The following is a 24,472-nucleotide window of genomic DNA, read 5'->3' on the forward strand; positions in this document are numbered from 1 at the left end:
CTAGGAAAATAACAACACTTTAGGCATTTAATAACAGAGTTTCTATTTATGTAAAGTAATAACTGGCAGAATCACAAAGAAAAATTGATAAATCCATAGTTATAATGGAAGTTTTTCATATTAATATTAATATTTTCATATTAAGTTGAAAAACCATACTGGAAAAGATATGGAAGACCAAACTTCATAATAAATGAAATAATTTACTGAACAAATTTAGAAAAGTATATGTATATGTATATGTTTAGAAAACATATACTTTTATAAAGCAAACACAGAACGTTTTGGCAAATTGAAGTACAAGGCCACAAAGCAAATCTCCACAAATCACAAGAGTCAATATACAAAACACATTATCTGGTCACAATGTGATAAAAGAAATAATAATAATAATAAAACATATTTGGAAATTTTTAAATAACTTCTAAGTAATTAACGAGTTTAAAAGCAAATAATTCAATTAAAAATGGGCAAAGGACCTGAATAGACATTTTTCCAAAGAAGACATACAGATGGCCAACAGACACATGAAAAGATGCTCAACATCACTAATCATCAGGGAAATGCAAATCAAAACCACAATGAGGTATCACCTCACACCAGTCAGAATGGCTAGTATCAAAAAGACATGAAATGACAAGTGTTGACATGGATATAAAGAAGAGGGACATTCATGTGCTGTTGTGAGAAGTTAAATTGGTGCAGCCACTGTGGAGAACTATATGGAGATTCCTCAAAAAACTAAAACTAGAAGTATCATAAGACCCAGTAATCTCACTTCTAGGTATTTATCCAAAGAAAACAAAACACTAATTCAAAAAGATATATGCATCCTTGTTTTTTGCAACATTATTTACAATAGCCAAGATATGAAAGCAACCTAAGTGTCCATCCATAGATAAATGCATAAAGATGTGGCGCATATATATATATATATATATATATATATATATATATATATGGATATTACTTGGCCATAAAAAAGGAAATTTTGCCATTTGCAACAACATGGATGAATGTAGAGGGTATTGTGCTATGTGAAATAAGTCAGTAAGAAAAAGACAAATATCATATGATTTCATTTATGGTGGAATCTAAAAAAAAAAAAACAAAATAAATAAACAAAAACCAGAAATAGACTCATAAATAGAGAGAACAAACTGATGGTTGCCAGAAGGGAAAGGGGTGGGGAATGGGCAAAATAGTAGAAGGGACCTAAGGGGTACAAACTTTCAGTTATAAAATAAGTCACAGGGATAAAAGTGCAGCTTAGGAAATATGTTATGTAATTATTAATATTGTAATAACTTTGTATGAGGACAGATGGTGACTACACTCATGGTGAGAATTTCATATGTATATAATTATCAAATCACTAGGATATACATCTGAAATTAATATAATATTGTATGTCAACTATACTTCAATAATAAATATATAAAACAAACTAATAAAATTCTTCCACACATGGAGAAAAAAATAATCAATGGGTCAAAGAAAAAAGCATAGTAAAAATTTTAGGTAGATTTGGGATGATAATGAAAACACTAAAAATCACGAGGGACCTGAATGGCTCAGTTGGTTAGTCGACCGACTTTTGATTTCAGCTCAGGTCATGATAATAGGGTCGGGAGATGGAGCCCCTTGCGGCTCTGTGCTGGGCGTGGAGCCTGCTTAAGATTCTCTCTCTGCCCCTCCCCTGCACCATGTGTGTAGGCACACGGGCATGCATGCACTCCCTCTCTCTCTAAAAAAAAAAAAAACACTAAAAATCAAAACATGGGTGAAGCTAAAAGAGTAGTTACAGAAAAATTTAAAGCCCTAAGTGTACAAAATACAAAAAATAAGAAAGCTAAAAATCAATCGACTAATATCTAACTCAAGGTATTAAGAAAAGTACAGAATAAAATTAAATAAAATGTTCTTTGAAAGAAAAAGTAAAATCATCTGCTAAACATGATGAAGAAAAAAAGAGAAGCCATAAATAAAACAATCTTAGCAGTGAAAATGGGCAAATCTACAGATAGAGTTGAGATGAAGTCAGATGTGAGATTGGAATCCAGGTTCTGCCTGGATTATCAGCCTTGTCTGTGACCTCTGAACCACAATTTGTTTACATGTAAAATAGAGATATTTACTCAGTGCCTAACCACAGTGGTCATTCAGCAAATATTTATTCCTTCTGCCTCCCCCTCAACTCCTTTTAATTAGTGGTTCCACAGAATAAGGAGGGTAGGAACAACTAAACTGTGAGATTTGTGAATGGTTAATCCTCTTTATAGACAAACATTTTCTGGTAACATAAATAAGCGTGATTGACCATAATTTTTTAAAATGTATTCTTACCTGCCAAAACACATTCTTGAGGATACAAAAGTCCACATCCAGAGCAGCCATAAATATAATTATAGGTGAAAAATAACAATAAAGCGCAAAACTTGGTGTTCTCAGAAGAGGGTAGACAATTTGGTACACCTAAACTAACAAGGACAAATAAATAGTTGGCTGCCATTCTGAGGTATTAGAAATTAGTATTAGGTAATTTGAGATATTAGAATTTGATGGTATAGCAATCAATGTTAAGTTTTAGTATATTCCAATTTGCAAGTAATGAGCTGTTATCTATAAGGCCAGTCCTGAGGGTTTTATAGATTTCTTGATCTGACTGTCCAGATGAGTTATATGTCCAGTCCTCTATCCACCAGAAAATTGTGTGAGTCTGGGCGACACAAACATTGCTTGTGGTAAATATTATAATCAGTGTTTTCTTTTCTTTTCTTTTCTTTTTTTTTTAAGATTTTATTTATTTATTTGACAGAGACAGACAGCCAGCGAGAGAGGGAACACAAGCAGGGGGAGTGGGAGAGGAAGAAGCAGGCTCTTAGCGGAGGAGCCTGATGTAGGGCTCAATCCCACAACGCCGGGATCACGCCCTGAGCTGAAGGCAGACGCTTAACCGCTGTGCCACCCAGGCGCCCCATGTAATCCGTGTTTTCAAAGGTGATAGCCTGACATGACCTTAGGTGTTCACAGATAAGTGTTTTTTTATTTGACTGTTAGATATTTATTCTAATTTGCGTTAAGACAGAAAAGGGAAACTTGCACTTGTGATTTTACAAATATTTGCTTAGGATTTTTCATTTCAGTCCTTCAGTGAGTTGGGGCTCCTGGATGGCTCAATCGGTTGAGCGTCTGACTCTTGGTTTCAGCTCAGGTTGGGTTCTCATGAGTTGTGGGACTGAGCCCTGGGTTGGGCTCCTGCTCAGCCAGGAGTCTACTTGAGATTCTCTCCCTCTGCCCCTCCCGCCTCCTGCACTCCCTCGCACGCTGTCTCTCTGTCTCTCTCAAATAAATAAATAAATAAATAAATAAATAAATAAATAAGTCTTTAAAGAAAATAATGAAGTCCTTCCGTGAATCAAGTAGAGAAAAAGAACACATAGATAATAGCACACATTGTGAATATAAGACATAAATCATGAAGGTTGTACACTAAAAAGTTTTTGGCTCAACTAATATTTTATTCTTCATTACTTAACCTCCCTGTGCCTCAGTTTCCTCATCTGTAATATAGGATAGAATACCTACTTCCACTGGTTTTCTCTGAAGGTGAATGAATTAACTCAAGAATTAATATTAATTTGAACATAGCATAATATATAGAGAAGTTGAATCACTATGTTGTACACCTGAAACTAATGTAACATGGTGTGTCAATTATACTCAAATAAAACACATTTTTAAAATTAAACAGCTCCATATTTCACTGGAAAAAAGAATTAATAATAAGCTAATAAACTAATAAACAGAAAATACTTTAAAGCGAGCCTGGCACATAGCAAACATTCAAAAGATGTTAGTCGTAATGCGGGTGTTTCAGAAGAGTAAGAGGCTTTTAAAATCCTAGACAGATACAAGCATCGTCTCCATTTTTAAAAAAACAAGAGAATGGGTGAAGATAAATCATTACTGATCACACTGTTATTCATTTGAAATCAAGAGTTAATAAATTAACACAATTTTTCTTATATCTCTATTATATAGTATATGATGCATTTTGTATTGAATCTAGCAGTTAGGAAAGAGTAACCATGTTTCATTATGACAATAACAGCTGCCATTGATAACATCTCCACAGGTGTTGCAGACAATAGCACAGACAAAGCCTGTATACACCAGGCGAAAGAAAAAAGAGCGAGGCTCCCAAAGCAGATGTTGAAGAACCCAAGAATGCAATCCAAATTTCCTTACTTCCATACTAGTGTTTTATCTTAAGCTCCTCTAATTTACATCTCTTTTATTGTATGGTTTTTCACTTTCAAAATTTATAATACCAGATGAATTTTTTTCAGTAGCTGTTCACACTTTTTTTTTTTTTTTATTTAAACTGGGCATGGAGCCCAATACAGGGCTTGAACTTACAACCCCAAGATCAAGATTGGACGCTTAACCAACTGAGCCACCCAGGCACCCCAGCTGCTCAAATTTTTTTTTTTTAATTCCATACATTCAGGGATAGGGGTGAGAGTAAACCTTGATTTTGGTCTTTGTTCTTTAAGTTACTAATTTATCATAAATACATTACCTGAACAGAATTGTGAGCCAGTTGTCCTATCACAAATCCTAACACAGAAAGAATTATCAAGACAGTGACTTCAGAATTCTTTAAAAAGGTCCTCAAAAATCCTGAAAAAATACATGTGTGTGTTATTTTTTTAAATTTATTTATTTATGGAGAGAGAGAGAGAGAGAGAGCGCACAAGCAGGGGGGAGGGGCAGAGAGAGAGAGAGAAGCAGGCCCCCTGCCGAGCAGGGAGCCGGATGTGGGACGAGATCCCAGGACCCTGGGATCATGACCTGAGCCGAAGGCAGACGCTTAACTGACTGAGCCACCCAGGCGTCCCCATGTATGTGTTATTTAGACATAATGCATAGTTTCAAAACATTTAATATGCCCTCTCTCTATTTAATTGTAAACTTCTTGAGTGTCACATCATTATGAATAAACAATTGACAATGCTGGCTCTTAAGACACGCGTGATGAAGCCTCTGTCACAGGTGAATCTGGAAAATACTGAAGTTCCAACAATCTCCCATTTGCCCACCAACAGGCACATCACTGTACAAATGTCCTCCCTGTGGATCTGATGATAAGAAATTTGAAAAGCCAAACTTCGTATATATAGTACACATTTTATTAGTAATTACTTATCCTAAACTACAGCAACATATGTTCTATAGTGTTCTAAAAGCCAGAAATACTTTGAACTGAGCTCTAACTATAGGGAAAATGGCCTTCACCAGACAAGTCACAGAAGACACGTGCTATTCTCTGCCTACATGCGTTTTCTGCCTTGCCACTCTCTCCTCTGTCCAACATTATTCAGTTCATTCCCTCCAGAAGCAATACAGGGACTATAATACAATTAATTTACGCCTAGGGCAAGATTCATTGGCATTCCAGATTCTGCATTTCCTGTCTTCCAGCTAAATCAGTAGATACTTATTGAATACTTCTTTCGTGTAGGGCTAAAGAACATTTCTCAAACGATTTCTCCAATGCCCTTTACTGCTGGAGCATTTATCTCTATGTAATCATCAAAAATCTAGAGCTGGTGAAATCATGGTCACCAGCACCTCCTAGTACCACAGGGGACCGGTGTCATCAGTGTGTGTTTTAAAGGCTCATCCCAGAGAAGGTGATTTTACTCTCTGATAAGTAAAATGGAAGAAGTTTTTATGAGTGTTTGCTTCATTGTTTTTTTAATAGTCTTCCCAATTCCAGAAAAGATTTTAAAGCATCTGACCTTTTTTCCCAAAGAAAAATGTTTTAAGGAACACTACATCAAAAACTAAGGATAGACTGCATGGTGACTAACATAACATAATAAAAAATTACTATTAAAAAAAATAAAAAAATAAAAAAATAAAGAGGACTAGAAAAATTTCCCTAATCATTAGTGTTGAATTGGGGAATAAAGTGCCTCTGTTTTTTAGTCTGGCATCTCATCTGCATGAATATCATTCACCATACCTATTGAATTCTTAATGATCATTTAAGAGGCCCTTACTTGTGAAGTCTCTCCTAATTCCCCACTAGGGGGTGGAGTAGGTGGCATGTTCCCTGAAGTAAAATCACATCAAAAGCCATAATAAAATGGACAAAATTGATGACACCAACTGTGCAAATTGTGAAACAAGTGTCTGGGTTCTATTTGCCCTCATCCCCCTTCCCTCATCCCAGATATACGTTGGTTGGGTTAAGCCTGGCAGACAGGCAGCACGAGGCTTTCCTGACCATTACTAGAGATTCTGGACCACAACTTGACAGTTGAACTAACCCCATTGCATTGTAATTACCGTTTACCTGTCTCCCCAGCAAGAGGACTCCTTGAGGTTAAGGATTGTCTAACTCCCCTTCTGCCTACCACTCTGCTGTGCTCAGCACATGCCACTGAAGGAAGGAACAGAGTAGAGACGCTACTGATAATTCAATGAAGCTACACTGTCCACATTCGTTCACATCTTACAGTTTCACTGGACTTCTCTTGATGAAGTTGTGATCGCTTTCTGCACTGAGAAAGGTTCAGAGGGCAGAGGAAAGATGAAATTTAGAAACGACCACCTACCTCCCAAAACAATGGTGGAACACACAAGCATTATGAAATGCCCACTTACAATGGTGTAGCCAGCTGAATTTCCGCAGAGTAATTCAGGTCTGTTACCTTCTCTTTGCAGCCAGAAGGAAGAGTTCGTGTTTGACATTGTTTTTTCAGGCCTAATTTGATGAATTCACGTGTGAGTTATTATTTTCACCACCACAGACTAACCTGTTATAATACACAAAAAGAAAATGAGACTTGCCAGGTCCCAATGCATCCACATTCTTTCTACCTAAGATTGAACCACACTCAGATCTGAGCACATTTCTTCTTGCCACAGGGCACACATTGATACCTTCTGTTCTACCTCTTGCTCCAAGAGCATTTACTAGGAACACCAACAGCAGTGTTAGTGTTTCTTCCTCCCACTTCTGCATATATACAGGGCAGCAACTGCACAGATTTCTTCACTTAATCATTGTATTATCTAGGGGTGTGTTTGCCTTCCTCGATGGACAGTGAGTTTCTCAAGGACCAGGGCTGGACATTATTTTTCCTTAAGGCTGTGCACACAGTATGTGGCCCGTAATAAGCTCTCCATAATATTTAATCAACTGAACTTTTTGAGAGGGACCTCTTCCTCTATGGGTACAAATCATTCTGGAATTCCCCTTTACTACTTCAATCCCATGTCCCCTCTTCCCTCTCTTGGGCCCCTCCAAATCCAAAATGGGAAGTGAGGTCAAAGTTGAGTCACACCAGATAAGGTCAGGATGGGGTGGGGGGTGAATAATGTAAAAACAAAGGAAAATACTAAAATTGAGGATTCGAATTAGAAAAAGTCCCCCTTCCTGATGACAGGGCACATGGCTTGGCACATAAATAATAGGTTCGATTTCAGTCTCAGTACCAACCCTCAGCTGTGCAGAACATCTCTGTGGTGGTGCAGAGAAGGGCTTATTCTGGTTTATGTTTCCTTGCAGTTATCCTTAATCTAAAAATTCCTAGAGGTTCCTGAAGTATCCCCAATAATATTTAATCTTTTGTTCTTCGTTTTGCACTTATTTGTTCTAGAAGCCATGATTCTGACGTGAAGCAGGAATGGGCCAGAAATGAGATTCAAAATGCTTCATCCTCAAATCACTTGACCTATCCCTCAAATAGCCCTTCAGGTCCTTGGCATCCTCACATCCTGCTATCCCCACCCGTCATTACAGCATCACTCTCAAATCAAGTTCTCCAAACTACAAAGACCAGAGATACCGTCTTCCAAGGCTCAGCTGGTTCAGGGTTGAAATCAAGATGAAGGCTCTTGAAAATCACAAAGAACATTACTCAGCTCTGCGGCTGTTTGCCAGGGACAGTACTGCCAACTGATATCACACCCAAAGGCATTTCCATGCCTAATTCCCATTGGTTTCTTGCCAACTTACTTCCATTCTGATTGGCTACATACATCATCCCCACCCCCAACCCAGAAGTACCTAAGTGATCCAGTTCCAGGGAATCTTGAATTTGTTAATGCTCAAGCTGTCTATACCCACAACTGTTTTAACTGATTTTCTTTGCCTGACATAATAGCTGAAATGGTTATTCACTGTGTAGGCAGAAGACCCTCCTATATGTTTTTTTAAAATATATATTCTTTTTTTTCATCCTCCAGCCCTAATCCTCTTCAACACTGCCTGCCCTCCCATCTGACATTTTCATTCCTCCTTTCCCATTTTCTCTTTTTTCTACCTATCTTTCCTTTTCAATGGGAATTTCTCACTTTTGGCCCTTAATTTGAAGAAATATTACTCACTCTTCATAGGAGGACAAATGTATCCCAAATTCTGTGATGCCAAACTTAATATATTTTTGCCTCAAATCTAATCACTAAAAACAAAGTACAAATTTTAAAAAATGAATATTGTTAATCAATTTACAGTTTCTTACCAAGGAGGTTATTTTGTGACAATGGAATTCTACTGTCTCATTCTGTCATACTAGTCTAATCCTGTTCCCCGGGGCACCAAGGATAACAGCACAGCAGTGAGATTACTAAAGCTATCATCAATCTTCTCCACCACTATATATCAAAGAACCTTTGACAAACGAAAGTCTCAATTCCTACTTGAAACTAAAGAGTCTTAGTCAACAGCTCTATGTCTGACCCTGATTGTAGCAACCACCATTAGTACCCATACACCATTCTCCAAAACATTTGCTTTCAACATTTTGTTGTTGTCTCGTATGGTTCTTTTAAACCACTCAGCCCATAAATCCCAAGGACCATGTTTAAAAAAAAAAAGAAAAAAGCTGTCTTATTCACAGGCTGTCTCTTGAGAGACCCATTCCTTACTCTTTGCCATGCCCTTACTTAACTCTCCTAGTTACCAAGTTCACTACCCCTTCTATTTCATCTTTATGTTATCTATACCACTGGTCACCTTGAATTCTCTCCTCTACTTCACATCATTTTGAGTAATGTCCTTCCGCCTTCTATCGAGTCCTATCCTGCTTCCCCTCAGACTCACTTGGGTCACCTAGACCCTACGGGTAAGTCTCATGAAGCTTCACATTTCAAAATTCAGATTCTTCATGGCTTTTAGAAAAATCCTCATACCTTGAGAAACCTTGGACAAAATTCATAGTTGGCTCTAGATTACACATAGCCCTGTAGGGACAGAACATAACTAAAATACAGAGATGATCGAATTTCTTTACATCGCAGTCTTTCCCATAGAGCTTAAAGAAAAGCAATAATAAATCTGTATTTCACCAGTTTTGGTAGAGCCAGCTGAGTAGACTACGATAGCTTTAGGAGCTGAGTGCTGAGAGGCTGCCCAGTGTGTTTCCCCCAACCCCATATTCTGATAATAGATTATATTATCTGACTGAGACAAGGCTGCTTAGTCATAGTTTCTCATCCTCCTATACAATGATTGGTTCAGGGATGGGCATGGGACTCAGATAGGACCAATTAGATGGTTCCTAAGCTTGATATATACCATTACTGACAGTGAGCTATTATCTTTGCATTTTGGTTTAGCTAGACAATGACTGCCTACAGCAGCTAGAGGTCATCTTCCTAGATGCATGGGGAAAGCCTATCTCAAGTCTCAGCAGTTCCAGGAGGCACCACCTTAGATATCTCTACGGTCTTATGACCTCACAATCCCACCTGAGATTTTATCGTTTCTCAGAATCCATTTCTTAGTTTGAGACATTTTTGCCATCTAGAAAGGCTAGGCATGAGAAACAATTTTATTTTCAAACCCAGGGAGTACTGGCTGCATTAGATTTATTTTATATTTCATTTGAAAACTGAACTGTTCCTTTTCAGCTCATCTCTCTCCTCTCACATTGCAGCAGAAAAAGCCAAGTGGCACTTGACTACCGTCTAGAAAAATCCTTAGCATGATCATTGAGTTCATTACTTAGACAACAGTGTGATTGAACTTACCACCATCACAAACAGCCCCTTTTCTCCAGCTTCTAATAACATTTTCCTCCCTTTCCTATAAACTCCTAATCAACTCCTAGGGGCTTTTAAACAGTCTGCAGGCTTTCACTGACATTCTCCTCTAGACCCTTTGGGCTTCTGCCTGTCACCCAGTCCCATAAAGGCAACATCACATATTTTAGGGTTTGTTATGTCAATTTCTTGCTTCCAGAGTCCAAAATTTGTATGTTATATATTGTTGCATAACAAACAGACACAAAGCTTAGTACGTTAAAACAACAACAATAATTTATTTAGCTGAAATCTACAATTTTGGCAGGACTCAACAGAGAAGGCTTCTCTTTGCTCCATATAGCACTGGCTGTGGTGGCTTGATTGGAGGATCCACTTCCAAGATGGCTCACTCATATGACTGGCGGGTTGGTGGTGACTGCTAGCTGGAGCTCAGACAGAGCTTCAGGTTGGGGCCTCAGTTTCGGTCCATATGGGTCTCTCCATACAGACTCGTTTCCAAGACCGAGCATCTCAAAAGAACTAGCTGGAGACTGCATCACTTTTTATGATCTATGGAAATCACATATTATTACTTCCACTATAATCACAGGCCTGCCCAGATTCAAGAGGAGAGAAGAGAGACCTACCTCTCTCTATGAGGAAGTCACATTGTAAGAAGAACATGTGGGACAGGAGATGTGGCCAACTTGGAGAATGTAATGTATCAGATATTAGATCAAATATCAGAGTGTATTGTCAGCGCTTTACAACTTGGGGCATCATATTAATCTAAATAGCATTCCGCTTGCTTCAGCTCAGTCTAGACAGTTATTCTCAAAGGCTGGACCATAAACCAGTGGTGATTCATGACAAAAGTTCCATCACACATGGCAAAATGAGAAAAATATAAAAGTTCATAATAAAGATTAATTTACTCAATTTAAAGGGCAGAGCCTTAAAATGAAATCATAGTTTCCCTTCTTTTCTGATGTTAAAATGTCTTGTCTTTTATTAAATAATAGTGATAGCAGATAGTAGTTGTTTTCTTAGTGATGTCATTTCAACCTCCTTCATTTTTTCACATTTTTCCTATCAAAATACAGAAGTCTCAAGATTGTAGAGTTTATCACAGCACTGAATTTAGCCTTTGCTTGACCACTTTTTAATTTACTAGTATGCAAACTGAAACAGTAATTACTCTGTGGGTGTTCAGAACAGGTGAAACTCAAAGCATAAGGGTGTTTTAACTCTTCTATGAATATACATATAATTCAGTGCAACAACAGATCACAAGAAGTACTATATCTCTCAAAACCCAGATCCTCACATCAGTGGAATCTTTGAAGTGAGATCCCTTGGTAATTCAAGGTGAAGGTCAGAAAATAGGTAATAGGAGAAACTAGATATATAATCATGATGCTGTGTGCGCATGCGGCTGGTCTGCTGGAGAAGTGCGAGTTGAAATGGGGCACCGGCACAAACAAGATATACAGAGAAGGGCTCAGGAGTCATTTTTAGAAAAAGTGAATAAGTTCTATAAATGAATGAAGACTAGTGAGCTCCATGAATAAGGTAGCACCAAAAGAGAATTTATTCAACTGTTATTTACTAACTTACTATCTTACAGGCTCTTAAGTTATGAAGAAAAGCATGACAGAGCCCCTACCCTCAAAAAGCTCGCAATTCACATGGGGATACAGATATGTGAACAATTAAATAGAACATATATGTGGCTCTTAGCACTGTGGGTGCCAGAAAGGAGGAGGGATTAGTTCTTCCTAACACTGGGGATAGAGAAGGCCATGGGGTGAAGAATTACAGACTGATTTGCCAAGGGTCAAAATCGGCCTTTTTTTTCTTTTTTCAGCTTTATTGAGGTATACCTGATATATAAAACTGTAAGCTAGGACTGACTTTTGAAGTTTCTGTTGCTGGAGGCAAGATGAAGAATAAGAGCTGGTGTCTTGGTTTGGGCTACTATAACTGGGTACTTTATAAACAACAAGCATGTATTTCTTACAGTTCTGGACGTTGGGATGTCCAAGATCATGGTGCCAGAAGATTCAGTGTCTGGTGAGGGCCCATCTAGACAGCTGTCTTTTCACCGTAACCTCAAATGGTGCAAGGGGCAAGTGAACTGTGCGGAGGTCTCTTTCATAAGAAGAGACCTCCCAAAGGCTCCACCTCCTAACACTATCACATTGGGCATTAGGTCTTAACATATGAATTTGTGGGAAGGGGGGGATACAAGGACATTCAGACCACAGAAACTAGTGAAGGAGTTAGAAAAGGAGATTGTTTTAAAAAGTAAGGAACCAGGGGCACTTGGGTGGCTCAGTCAGTTAAGCATCTGCTTATGTCTCAGGTCATGATCCCAGGGTCTTGGGATTAAGCCCCAGGGTCAGGTTTCCTGCTCCGTGGGGAGTGCTTCTCCCTCTCCCTCTGCCCCTCCCCTCTGCTCATGCTCTCGCTCTCTCTCACTGTCTCTCTCTCTCTCATAAATAATTTTTAAAAAAGAAGAAGAAAGTAAAGGAACCATAATGACATAAAGGCGCCAATCAAGGAGTTTTCAGAAGACAACATGACTATATACATTAAAAGCTTCAAGAAGTTTGAAGATAAGGTTGGAAAGATCAGTAAAGGAGACAGAGGTTTGTTTTGCACTAGGCCTCTCCCAAAGTGTCTCAGTCTTATCTAGGAATCTTTGAAGTGAGATTCAGGAATCCTCCCCTAATTACCGGGACAACATGCCTGGGAAGTCATGTCATATTCAAGATCAAGGCTCAGCAAACAGAAAGTTAGAGCAGAAACACTAAAAATGGCAACTAGCCTTGTCCCAAATTGCTGCAGTGCTTAAAGGTCATGGACTTCTTGCAGCGCACAGCAGAATGGAGCAAACGCAGACAACCTCCCTCTTTGTAGGACTCCCCCGGGTCTGCCAGGGAGGAGTATCAGGTACCGCCCTGTTCTTTTGCTTAAGGCAACTGAAACTCAATCGCTCATGCATAAAAATTATCTCAAAACTTAAAAATTTGTGACACAAATTTGAAAGTGTTATCTCAAAACCATGGTTGAGAAAATGTCAACCGACAAGGAATTACTGAATTGCTTGCTTCTTTTCCTTCCCCTCTATAATGAAAAACTAGCTTTCAGGGTAGGGCAAAAAAGAAAGTCATAAGAACAACAAATAAATGTGGGGATTTTTTTTTTTTAAAGATTTTATTTATTTATTCGACAGAGATAGAGACAGCCAGCGAGAGAGGGAACACAAGCAGGGGGAGTGGGAGAGGAAGAAGCAGGCTCATAGCAGAAGAGCCTGATGTGGGGCTCGATCCCACAACGCCAGGATCACGCCCTGAGCCGAAGGCAGACGCTTAACCGCTGTGCCACCCAGGCGCCCCAAATGTGGGGATTTTTTAAGACATGTTCTTTCTATAAAATTTTTCTACAAAATCGGAGTAACGGGAGGTTCGGGGGTTCTCAGATAAACTAGGAAAAAAAGACATTCCAAATCACTAATATGAAACCAGCAGTGACATTTAACACCTAAAAAGTATAAAACAGAACAGAAAGATACCATGGAGATCTGCTAAAATATCTATATTGCCAAACCTACAGAATAGGGGAAATCTAAATGTGTGTGTGTGTGGAGAGACAGAGAGAGAGAGAGAAAGAGAGAGAGAGGGAGAGAGACCAAGGAGGTGGAGGTTAAAGATAAAGAAAAGAGGTTTCACTAAAGGACTAAATGCCCCCTCAGGTAAATTTTAATTTGGACGTAAAAAGTAATAGTTGTACAAGATAAGGGCCCTGATTCAAACCATTTCTAATATTTCCTTGCTCTAGAATGGCATTCTATAGCTTTCCTTTTGAGACAGGGAGAACAAATTTTTCCTAGCTAATATGTCTTTTTTTTTTTAATAGAATTCCTCAGTTGAATGGAAATGTCCTGCCTCAGTTACACAGAAAGTTGTTAGCTTCCTTTTATAGGTGTTAGAGCTTCCAGAGAGCCTTGGTGAGTGACTTGCACCCGAGTGCTCTCCGGAAAGAGCATATGGGACTCACACGGACCTGCACTTGGAGCAGAGGCAAGGCCAGGGCATCTGGAGGTAAGCATGCTGAATAGGGTAAAATTTTAAAAAGGGCGATTTAACTTCATACTTAAACCTTTTTATAAAACCCCATATCGATTTTCTTAACTTCGGCTGGCATATTAAGTTTGCTTTTATAAATACTAGAAGGAATTATGGTCTTTTATAAAATATATATTCAGTAGAAGGTATGATCTTGACTTCTTTTCTGACCCATGGCTTAGCCTACAGATTTGGCACTTTTCACTTGACCTGAAAGGAAGCAGATTTTAAAATTACACTTAATTAGCTTGTCATATTAAACAAAAATGAAGCCAGTTTTTAAAATATTGGCATGAAATAAATGAGTATGTCCCAGCCTGAACCAGTCATTAATTAAGCCTTCGTGTTGGCATGTCAATTCAAGAATTCTCCCTTACCCTTTTTTTTTTAATATTTAAAGGTATGAGGTCATATTTCCCATGTAATCGATATTATTGTTCTTAATTCTGCTATTGACTAGAATAACTTGAATAAATTGCTTAACCTCTCTGGTCTTCACTTTCTTCACTGTAAAATGAGAGGATCATTTCAGAGGTTCCATCAGGATCTAACACTTCTACAATACGAAGGTATAAGATACTGGGGTGCTTGGAGGGGATGTAGGAGACATGGGGGGAGAGGTGATTCTTCCTCAGAGATGGGAAGCGAAGCAGGGAGGGGAGATGGGCCAGGCTAACAGCAGTGGTAGAACAGGGGGAGATGGTGGCAACCAAACTGTACCATCAATAATTCAGGCCTTAGTCATCTCACTCCTGGACTATGCTGGTCTCACTCCCTCTAGTCTCTTCTTCATCCATTTTATAAGGAAAGCCATTGTATTCTCTATTTAATCCCTCTTCTTTGCAACCCCAAAGCCTTCAGTGGCAACCCTCTGCCCTGGAAGTAAAGACCAAACATCTACGCTTATAATTTAGTACTTTTAATGAAGTTAGCACAAGTTAACTTTCCAACCTTATTTTTTACTGTTCCTCACAGACTCAACTACAATCACCCGGATGGATACTGACCTCTTCTCTCTTCCCATGTTTGAACCTTTCATCATCATACTGGGCTTTCATTCCAGAATTCCTTCCATATTCCACCCTTGCTACCCAGCCTGTCAGGCAATTCCTCTTTCTTCATGATACTTCCTCTTCATACTTAGGCTTCTTTGAACATACACAGCACTATACCTTTTCAGGTATACGTGCTCACTCACAGACTGGGTGGTGGGCTGCTTACAGACAAGGATAATGTAAATCATCTGTCTCCCTTCAGGGAACCTAGGCCTGTGCTATGCATAAGCTCTATAGATACCGGGTAAAGATGGCAAGGGATATTCTGCCGAAAGACCTAGATTAGATTGTTTTAACCTTTAAAAAAAAATAGCCCCTTTTGATAAACAAAAAAATCTTACGTACTCAATATCCACATTAAAAAGAATGAGTTCACATCATATACAAAAAATTACTCAAAATGGACCATAGAGCTAAATGAAAAGAGCTAAAACTACAAAACTCTTACAAAGAAAACATAAGAGTAAGTCTTGGTGACCTTGGATGAGGCAATGTTTCTTAGACACGACACTGAAAACATAAGCAACAAAAAGAAAAACAGATAAATTAGACTTCAAACTCAAAGCCTTTTCTGTGTCAAAGAGCACAATTAAGAAAATGAAAAGATAATCCACAGAATGAGAGAAAATATTTGCAAAGCATATATCTGATAAGGGACTTGACTCCAAATACATAAAGAACTCTTATAAATCAACAAAAAGACAACCCAGTTTAAAAATGGGTAAAGGATTCAAATAGATACTTCTCCAAAGAAAATACACAAATGGACAGTAAACACATAAAAAGATGTTTAACATCATTAGTAATTAAGGAAATGCAAATTAGAACCACATTAAGATACCACTTTACACCCACTAGGATGGCTAAATTTTTTTAAAAGGACAATAACAAATGTTGATGATGATGTGGAGAAATTGGACCTTCATATAAACCGCTTATTGGCAATAGTTCAGCAGTTCCTCAAAGGATTAGGCACAGCCTGGCAATTCTCCCAAGAGAAATGAAAACAAGCAGTCACACAAATTTGTACAGGAAAGTTCACAGCATTGTTATTTATAATAGCCAAAAGCATGGAAACTCGAATATCCATCAGCTAATGAATGGATAAATTTGAATCCATACAATGGAATATTATTCAGAAAGAGAAAGGAATACTGAAACATGTTCCAACATGGAGGGAACCTTGAAAACAATATGCTAAATGAAAGAATCCAGACACCAAATGCCACAGATTGTATGATTCCATTCGTGAAATGTCCAGAACAGGCAAATCGATAGAAATAGAAAAGATTAGTGGTTGCCAGAGGCTCGTAGGAGGTGGGAGGTGATTGCCAATGGTGTCTCTTTTCGGGGTGGTAAAATGTTCTGAAATTAGATGGTGGTGATTATATAACTCTGTGAAATACTGAAATCCACCGAATTGTACATGTTTAAATGGTAAATTTTATAGTATAAGAATTATATCCCCTCCTCCCCAAAAAGAATTACATCCCAATAAAGCTGGTATTTTAAAAATTCTAGGTATGGCTGCCACCGAGGTTCTGATAGTGCACCTTCCCCAGGGACAGGAGAGTATTCCCCCAACAGGCTTTTCAAAATACAGTTATAATACTGAAAGTGCTTTTTAAAATTCTGCCACTCTCTCTCCTAGGAGGATATGCCTTCCTAGTTGAAAATCAAAGGCATAGTAAATTATATAAAATTAAATAACGAGTATTGGTAACAATATTAAGATTAGTATTAGACATTCTCTATAGAAATAATTCAGTTATTATTTTTAGTTATTCTTAATACTGAAACTAATAATAAACCTAGGGAGTTATATCATACTTGTATATGTGCTGATAAAAGGTTAATGGCTACTAAATGAAGATTGTTAAAATCAGAGCATCTCAGAAATAACAACGCTGAACCTCACATTCATCTTTTCTGACATTCAAACCATTTTCATCCAAAACTTACGTGGTGTTGCCATTTTTGTGAAGATAGGAGTCACAATATCTTCCAATTGTTGTTTCTGTTCAAAAATCTCGTTAATGGAAGCTTCCAGATGGGTTTCCAACCACTCCTTTTTTACACAGCATGCAGTGAGGATAGTATTCTAGAGACAGAAACAAAGTTTCCTACTTGTTTACTGAAAAATAAAACTCTATAGTATCTCTAAACCAGCACTGTGCAACAGAACTTTCTGCGATGATGGCAAGGAATAATACGTAGTTTCAAAAAAGAATAATATGTATAGTGTAATCCCATTTTCATACAAACAAAACCTTATAAAACTGCATGTGTGTGTACATATGTTTATATAAGTGATGGGACAAGTATGGCGAAATTAACACAAGATTGTTATCAGAAGCACAGGTAAAGTAGTAAGACTGGAAATGGAAGAGAGAAAGCTATTAAGTTTGTTTTAGGCATTTCAATTTTATTCTAATTATTACTATATGTACACAGTATTAGTTCAAATAACCAAATATTTAAAAACTGACATTAAAAAAGCTTTTATAGCAACTAGTTGGACAAGGCACTGTCTGTGGCAGGAAATTTTTGTTTCCCAGATCCAATAGCTGAAACAGCTATTCTAATAGAATTGTGCCTATATTTTGTTGGTTTCATAAGAGATTTTGTAAAGCGTTTTACAAACCACAGTGAAATGTGTAACTTATCATGTTCTCAGACGTGGGGATGTATTACACTTTGAGCAATAGCTAATTCTTTTTCATCAGAATTATAAGTCATAGGGAATTCACAGAACATCCTGCACAGAAATGCAAGAGAGTTTATTTTTTTAAGATTAATTTATTTGAGAGAGAGAGAAAAAGAGAGAGCCCAAGCAGGGGGAGGGGCAGACGGAGAGAGAAAACAGACTCCCCACTGAGTGTGGCGCCCTACGTGGGGCTCCATCCACCACCCTGAGATCACAACCAGAGCTGAAATCAAGAGTCACCCAACGGACTGAGCCACCCAGGTGCCCGAGAGAGATCATTTAAAACCAAAACACATTTCTGGTACCTGAAGCATATCTTTTTATCTTAGTGTATATCCAAAGCAATAAACTAGTCCATATGCAGAACTTAGTATATGGTAAATGTGGGAAGTTGGCTTTACAATTAGCTATCCTTACATTTGGGTATCTTTTTCTTTTACCATTGTGTAAAATTTGAATGTGTAATATATATATACAAAGAAATTAAAATATGATATATATGTAAGTTTTGTATGGAGCACTCGGTGTTATACGCAAACAATGAATCATGGGACACTATGTCAAAAGGTAATGATGTACCATATGGTAACTAACATAACACAACATAACATAACATAAGATAAATAAATAAAGCAAAACTTAATGAGTATCAGTAGACCCCACTAATCAACAGAAAAACCAGCACATTGCCAGAATAACACTATTTCTGTGCCCCACCCATAATTCATCCCCCTGTCTTCCTCCAAGAGATAATGACAATCTGTGCTTATAACTTTGCTTTCTTTTTTAATAGTTTTACCTTATATGTATGTATCCCTAAACAATATAGCTTTATTTTGCTTGGTTTTGAAGTTTATGAAAATCTCTGTAGTCTTTGCTGATTTTTTTTTCACTCAACAATACATTTAAAAAATGTATTCATGTTCGGGTGCCTGGCTGACTCAGTCACTTAAGCACCAGTCTCTTGGTTTCGGCTCAGGTCATGATCTCAGGATGGTGATCTCAGGGTTGTAAAATCGACCTCACATAGGGCTCCCCACTCAGCATGTAAAGTCTGCTTAAGACTCTCTCTCTCCCTGTCCCTCTGCCCCTCCTCCTCCCCCCTTGCTCATGCACACTCACTCACTCTCTCTCTCTCTAAAAAAATAAATCTTTTTTAAAAAAAAGTATTCATGTTGGTGAGTGTAACACTTAGTACATACATCTCGATGTCACTTAATATTATTTCATTTAATTTTTATCAGTCTATCTCTTACTAGTAGTTTACCAAGGAAGGAGCAAAGGAAGGAAGGAGGGAGGGAAGGAGGGTAAGAGGAAAGTGGGGAGGGAGGGAGGGAGAGAGAAGACAGCAGTAAGGACCACCATCTACCTCCAGAGCATTAGTATAGAAATTAAAGATGTAAGGCAAAAATCTTAAAAGACTTCTGAACAAACAATAATCACAATGCAGTACCTTGTCTTCCTTAAAGAGCTTTCCTGGTCCCTTTTCTGTGTCTGTAACAGCTGCAGAGACCTTTGCAATATATTTTTTCAGAGTCAGCCTTGCAGCTGAAGGAACAGAACAATAAAATGCACAATAATAAGACAAATTTACAAGATACTATTATATATCCAGAGTTTATAAAGACTGTGTATAGAAGGGGTGTCTGGGTGGCTCAGTTGGTTAAGCATCTGCCTTCAGCTCAGGTCATGATCTCGGGGCCCTGTGACTGAGCCGCATGTTGGGCTCCCTGCTCAGTGAGGGGTCTGTTTCTCCCCCTCCCGATGCCTTCCACCTTCCTCGCAGCGCCCCGCCCCACTCATGCTCTCTCTCTCGCTTGCTCTCTCTCTCAGGTAAACAAGTAAAAAATCTTAAAAAAAAAAAAAAGACTGTGTGTAGATTCATTAAGGTTATTTCCATTGAATTTCAAGATAGATAATACTCAACTAGCATAGCACTTTGGGACATTTACTGTGTTCCTAAAATTGTGCTAAAATTTTGAAGACAAATAAATATTAAATGTGACATCTAATCCCAAAGAGACCATATTCCATTAAAATAACTACTCTAGAGAAAGGAACAAAAATTCATTTCCAATAGATGAGCTGTCACTTGCTTTACCCTTTGTGATCCTTCAAAATAAATTCAAAAATAGCTTTTCTCTTTTTAAAAATATTTATTTAAGTAATCTCTACACCCAACATGGGGCTCAAACCCATGACCCTGAGATCAAGAGCAGCATGCTCCTCCAACTAAGCCAGCCAGGCACCCAGATTTTCTCTTAAAAAAAAAAGTGTTTAAAATAATTCTATTCACTACAGCACCCATAGTAATGTCATCACAAAATCTGCAAGACCTGTTTGAATAAAATTACACTTCGAGAGAAATAAAAGACTCAAATAAATGGAAAGGTTTACTATATTCCTAGATGGAACAACTGAATACTGTAAATTGTAGATAAGCCCCAAATTAATTTGAAGGTTGATGTATTTACTTCCTATGGCTGCGGTAACAAATTGCTACAAATTTTGATGGCTTACAACACCACAAATTTATTTTCTCACAGTTCTAGAATCCAGAGGTTTGAAATTGGTATCAATGAGCTAAAGTCAAGGTGTTGGCAAGGCTGAGGGACCCAAGAGGAAAACCCATTTTCTTGCCCTTTTCAACCACTAGTGGTAGCCTGTATCCTTGACTGGTGGCTCTTTCCTCCATCTTCAAAGTACATCAGGTCTCACCTGGATAATCCAGAATAATCTCTTCATCCTTAACTGAAGGATCTACAAAATCCATTTTGCCATATGAACTAACATTCACAGGTTCCAGAGATAAGGACCTAGATGTGTCTGGTAGCCATTTTTTAGCTCATCACAGCCTGCCCTAAAATTCACATCTATCCCACATGTAAAATACATTTACCTCATCCCAACATCCAAAAATCTCAGCACATTACATCAACCCATGTCCAAAGGCTCATCTAAAATATCATCAACTCAAAAGTCTCAAATATCATCATCTAAATCATCTAAACAAGCTATGGGTGAGACTTTGGTGTGATCCATCATCATGGAGTAAAATTTCTCTCCATCTGCTGACTTGTGAAACTAGAAATCAAGTTCTCAACTCCCAAAATACAATGGTGGGATAAGCGCAGTGTAAGAGTTGTAGACACTGCCATTCAGAAAGAGAGAAAGTGGAAGGAAAACAGGAACCAGCAGTCCCAAGCAATTTTGGAATCCCAGAGGGCAAATCCTATTAGGTGTCAAGACCTAGGAATAATCCTCTGTGGCAGAAGGCTCCATCCTCTTGGCCTGTGTTTCAGCCTGAATCATTCTTTTTTAGGAAAGGTAGCATGTGTTCATAGCTGAAGAGCCTCATCAGTCTGTTTCCTGCCTGTAGGGTTTTGAGAGTCCAATAGCCTTTTTCCTTTTTTAAAAGATTTTATTTATCTATTTGAGAGAGAGTGCACAAGCAGGGGGAGCAGCAGAGTGAGAGAGAGAAGCAGACTTCCTGCTGAGCAGGGAGCCCGACACGGGGCTGGATCCTAGGACCCTGAAAGCATGACCTGAGTCGAAGGCAGACACTTAACCAACTGAGCCACCCAGGTGCCCCAAGCAGCCTTTTTTCCTTTTTGTTTTCTCTATCTCCCTTTGTTCAAACTGACAATGTTCCTGCTGGTATAACATCCTCAAAAACCTTGTGAGTCTTCCTGCAAGCCACAGAGACTCATTCCATTAAGCGAGAGGCTCCTCCACAGGTCCTTCTTGGATAATCTTATTTCTATCTCTGACTTCTGCTAAGATGGCTGAGCGGCGCCATGAATAACACACCCAATCTCTTCAGTACCCACAGAACACTGTCCAGCCACATCCTTGCTTTTTCTCCAGAGCACACTTTCCTAACAGTGAATCTCCTAATTTTAGCACTTTTGCTGCCTGGATAGGCTGAGAATTTCCCAAATCATCAAGTCCTGTTTCCCTTTTACATAACAGTTTTTTCCTCAATTTTTCGTTCCCCTCTCACATTTTACTATAAGCAACAAGAAGAAACCAGGTCATGCCTTCAACACTGTTTGGAAATCCCTTTAGCTAAATATCCAAGTTCCCCACTTACAAGTTCTGCTTTTGATATAAGGACAGGACACAATTCAGCCAAGCTTTCCACAATGATTGTCTTTCCTCATTTTCCAATAACAAGCTCCTCTTTTCCTTCTGAGCCGTCACCAGCAGCATCTCTAACGTCTGTGTTTCTACCAACAGTCTGCTCAAGGCAACTTAGGTTTTTTCTATTTTGCATCTCAAAATTCTTCTATCTACTCATTACCCAATTCCAAAGCTGCTTCCACATTTTTAGATATATTTTACAGCTGCACCTCAATTCCAGGTACCAAAATCTGTATTAGTTTCCTATGGCTGCTATAACAAATGATCATAGACTCGATGGCTTAAAACACTACTGTATTCTTTCACACTTCTAGGTGCCAGAAGTCTGAAATTGGTTTCACTGGACTAAAGTCAAGCATATACAGGGCTGAATCCTTCTAGAGGCCTGAGGGGAAAAACTATTCCTTGCCTTTTTTAGCTTCTAGCAATTTTGTTTTCCTCAGATTGTGGCCCCTCCCAACACCTCCAAAGTGCATCATGTCACTCTCTGCTTCCAGTCACATCACATTCTCCTCTTTGTGTCAAACATCTATTTCCTTCTTATAAACATCTATTTCCTCCTCTATTTCCTTGTGATTATATTTAGGGTCCACCAGGAGAATCCATGATAATCTCTCAGTCCCAAAATCCTTAATCATATCTGCAAAGTCCATTTTGCCCTATAACATTCACAGGTTCCAGTAATTAGGACCTGGATATCTTTGGGGGCCATTATCCAGCCTACCATGATCAGCATACAAAATCTCATGAAACTCCGTGTAGGAGTTTTTGATAGAGTTAAAAAGATCAATCTACAGAGGAAGATGGAAGCAGGATAGGGGGACCCTAGGCTCATCTTGTCCCACAAACCAAAGTAGATAACGATCATCCTAAATACCCCAGAAATGAACCTGAAGACTGACAGAACAAATTCCACAACTAAAGCGAGAGAGGAGGCCACAGTGAAGAAGAAAGAAGAAATAAGAAGAAGAGGGCGAGAAGGAGGAGGCAGAGACTTAGACAAAGTGCCAAGATGGAAGAATTCATCCCACATGAAAGAACAAGATAAGGTCACAGACAGAGATCTAAGCAAAAACAAATATAAGTAACATGCCTGATGGAAAATTTAAAGCATCATAAGTATACTCACTGGACTTGAGAAAAGAATGGAAAGCTTCAGGGAGACCCATAACACAGAAGTAATAAAGTTAAAAAGAATCTGTCAGAAATGAAAAATGAAATAATTGAGATTAGAAACAGGCTTAAGGCAATGAACAGCAGGCTGGAAGAAAAAGAAGAATGAATTAGTGTTACAGAAGACAAAATAATGGAAAATAAGGAAGCTGAAGGAAGGAGTGAAAGAAGAATTATGGAACATGAAAACAGACTTCATCTTATGGAACTGAGTGACTTCATCATCAAAAGTAATGACATTTGTATTATAGGAGTCCCAGAAGAAGAAGAGAGAAAAGGGAGCAGAAAATTTATTTGAAGAAATAATAGCAAAAAACTTCCCTAATCTGGAGAAGGAAACAAACATCCAGATCCAGGAGGCACAGAGAACTCCCATCAAAATCAACAAAAGCAGGCCAACACCAAAAATATTGTAACTAAATTTGCAAAATATAGTGATAAAGAAGAAATCTTAAAAGCAGAAAGACAAAAGAAGTCCTTAACTTACAAGGGAAGACCCATAAGACTAGCTACAGATTTCTCAACAAAAACATGGCAAGCCAGAAAAAAGTGGCATGACATATTCAAAGTGCTGAATGGGAAAAATCTGTAGCCAAGAATATTCTATCCAGCAAGGCAATCATTCAGAAGAGAAGAAGAGTAAAAGAGTTTCCCAGACAAACAAAAACTAAACCAGCCCTGCAAGAAATATTAAAAGGGATTCCTTGAGTAGAAAGGAAAGACTAAAAGTGACAAAAACAAGAAAGGAACAGAGAACATCTCCAGAAACAATGACAAAACAAGTAATAAAATGGCACTAAGTACATATCTACCAATAATTACGCTGAATGTAAATGGACTAAATGTTCCAATCAAAAAACACAGGGTACCAGACTGGATTAAAAAAAACAAAACTCGTCTATATGCTGCTTACACAAGACTCATTTTACACCTGCAGATTGAAAGTGAGGGGACAGAGAACTATTTATCATGTTAATGATGTCAAAAGAACACGAGAGTAGCAATACTTATACGGGAAAACTAGACTTTAAAATGAAGTCTATATCAAGAGATAAAGAAGGGCACTATAGCATAATAAAGGGGACAATCCAACTAATAATTATAAATATTTATGCATCCAGTATGGGAGCACCCAAATATATAAAACAATAAAAAACATAAAGGAACGAAATGATAACAATACAACAATAGCAGGGGACTTTAACACCCCATTTATATCA

At 38.2% G+C, this 24,472-nt stretch overlaps 2 protein-coding genes across 2 annotated transcripts in view; both read right to left on the minus strand.

The window, feature by feature from the left end:
- The window catches only part of SLC9C2 (solute carrier family 9 member C2 (putative)), a 93,521-nt gene extending 86,756 nt beyond the window's left edge, over positions 1-6,765 (minus strand). The window contains exons 1-3 of the mRNA XM_008697594.2: positions 6,630-6,765; positions 4,586-4,686; positions 2,347-2,475 (exon numbers count right to left, since the gene is read on the minus strand). Coding sequence (XP_008695816.2) covers positions 2,347-2,475; positions 4,586-4,686; positions 6,630-6,765 — 366 coding nt within the window. The remainder of the gene's footprint in view (positions 1-2,346; positions 2,476-4,585; positions 4,687-6,629) is intronic.
- A 6,690-nt stretch (positions 6,766-13,455) lies between these two features.
- Positions 13,456-24,472, minus strand: part of ANKRD45 (ankyrin repeat domain 45) — a 44,205-nt gene continuing 33,188 nt past the window's right edge. Inside the window, 3 exon segments of the mRNA XM_008696451.2 lie at positions 13,456-14,384; positions 17,192-17,330; positions 19,390-19,484. Of these exon segments, the coding sequence (XP_008694673.2) occupies positions 14,311-14,384; positions 17,192-17,330; positions 19,390-19,484 (308 nt within the window). The 3' untranslated portion in view covers positions 13,456-14,310.

Source organism: Ursus maritimus, unplaced genomic scaffold, assembly GCF_017311325.1.
Source record: "Ursus maritimus isolate PB19 unplaced genomic scaffold, ASM1731132v1 scaffold_2, whole genome shotgun sequence".
Lineage (NCBI taxonomy): Eukaryota > Metazoa > Chordata > Mammalia > Carnivora > Ursidae > Ursus > Ursus maritimus.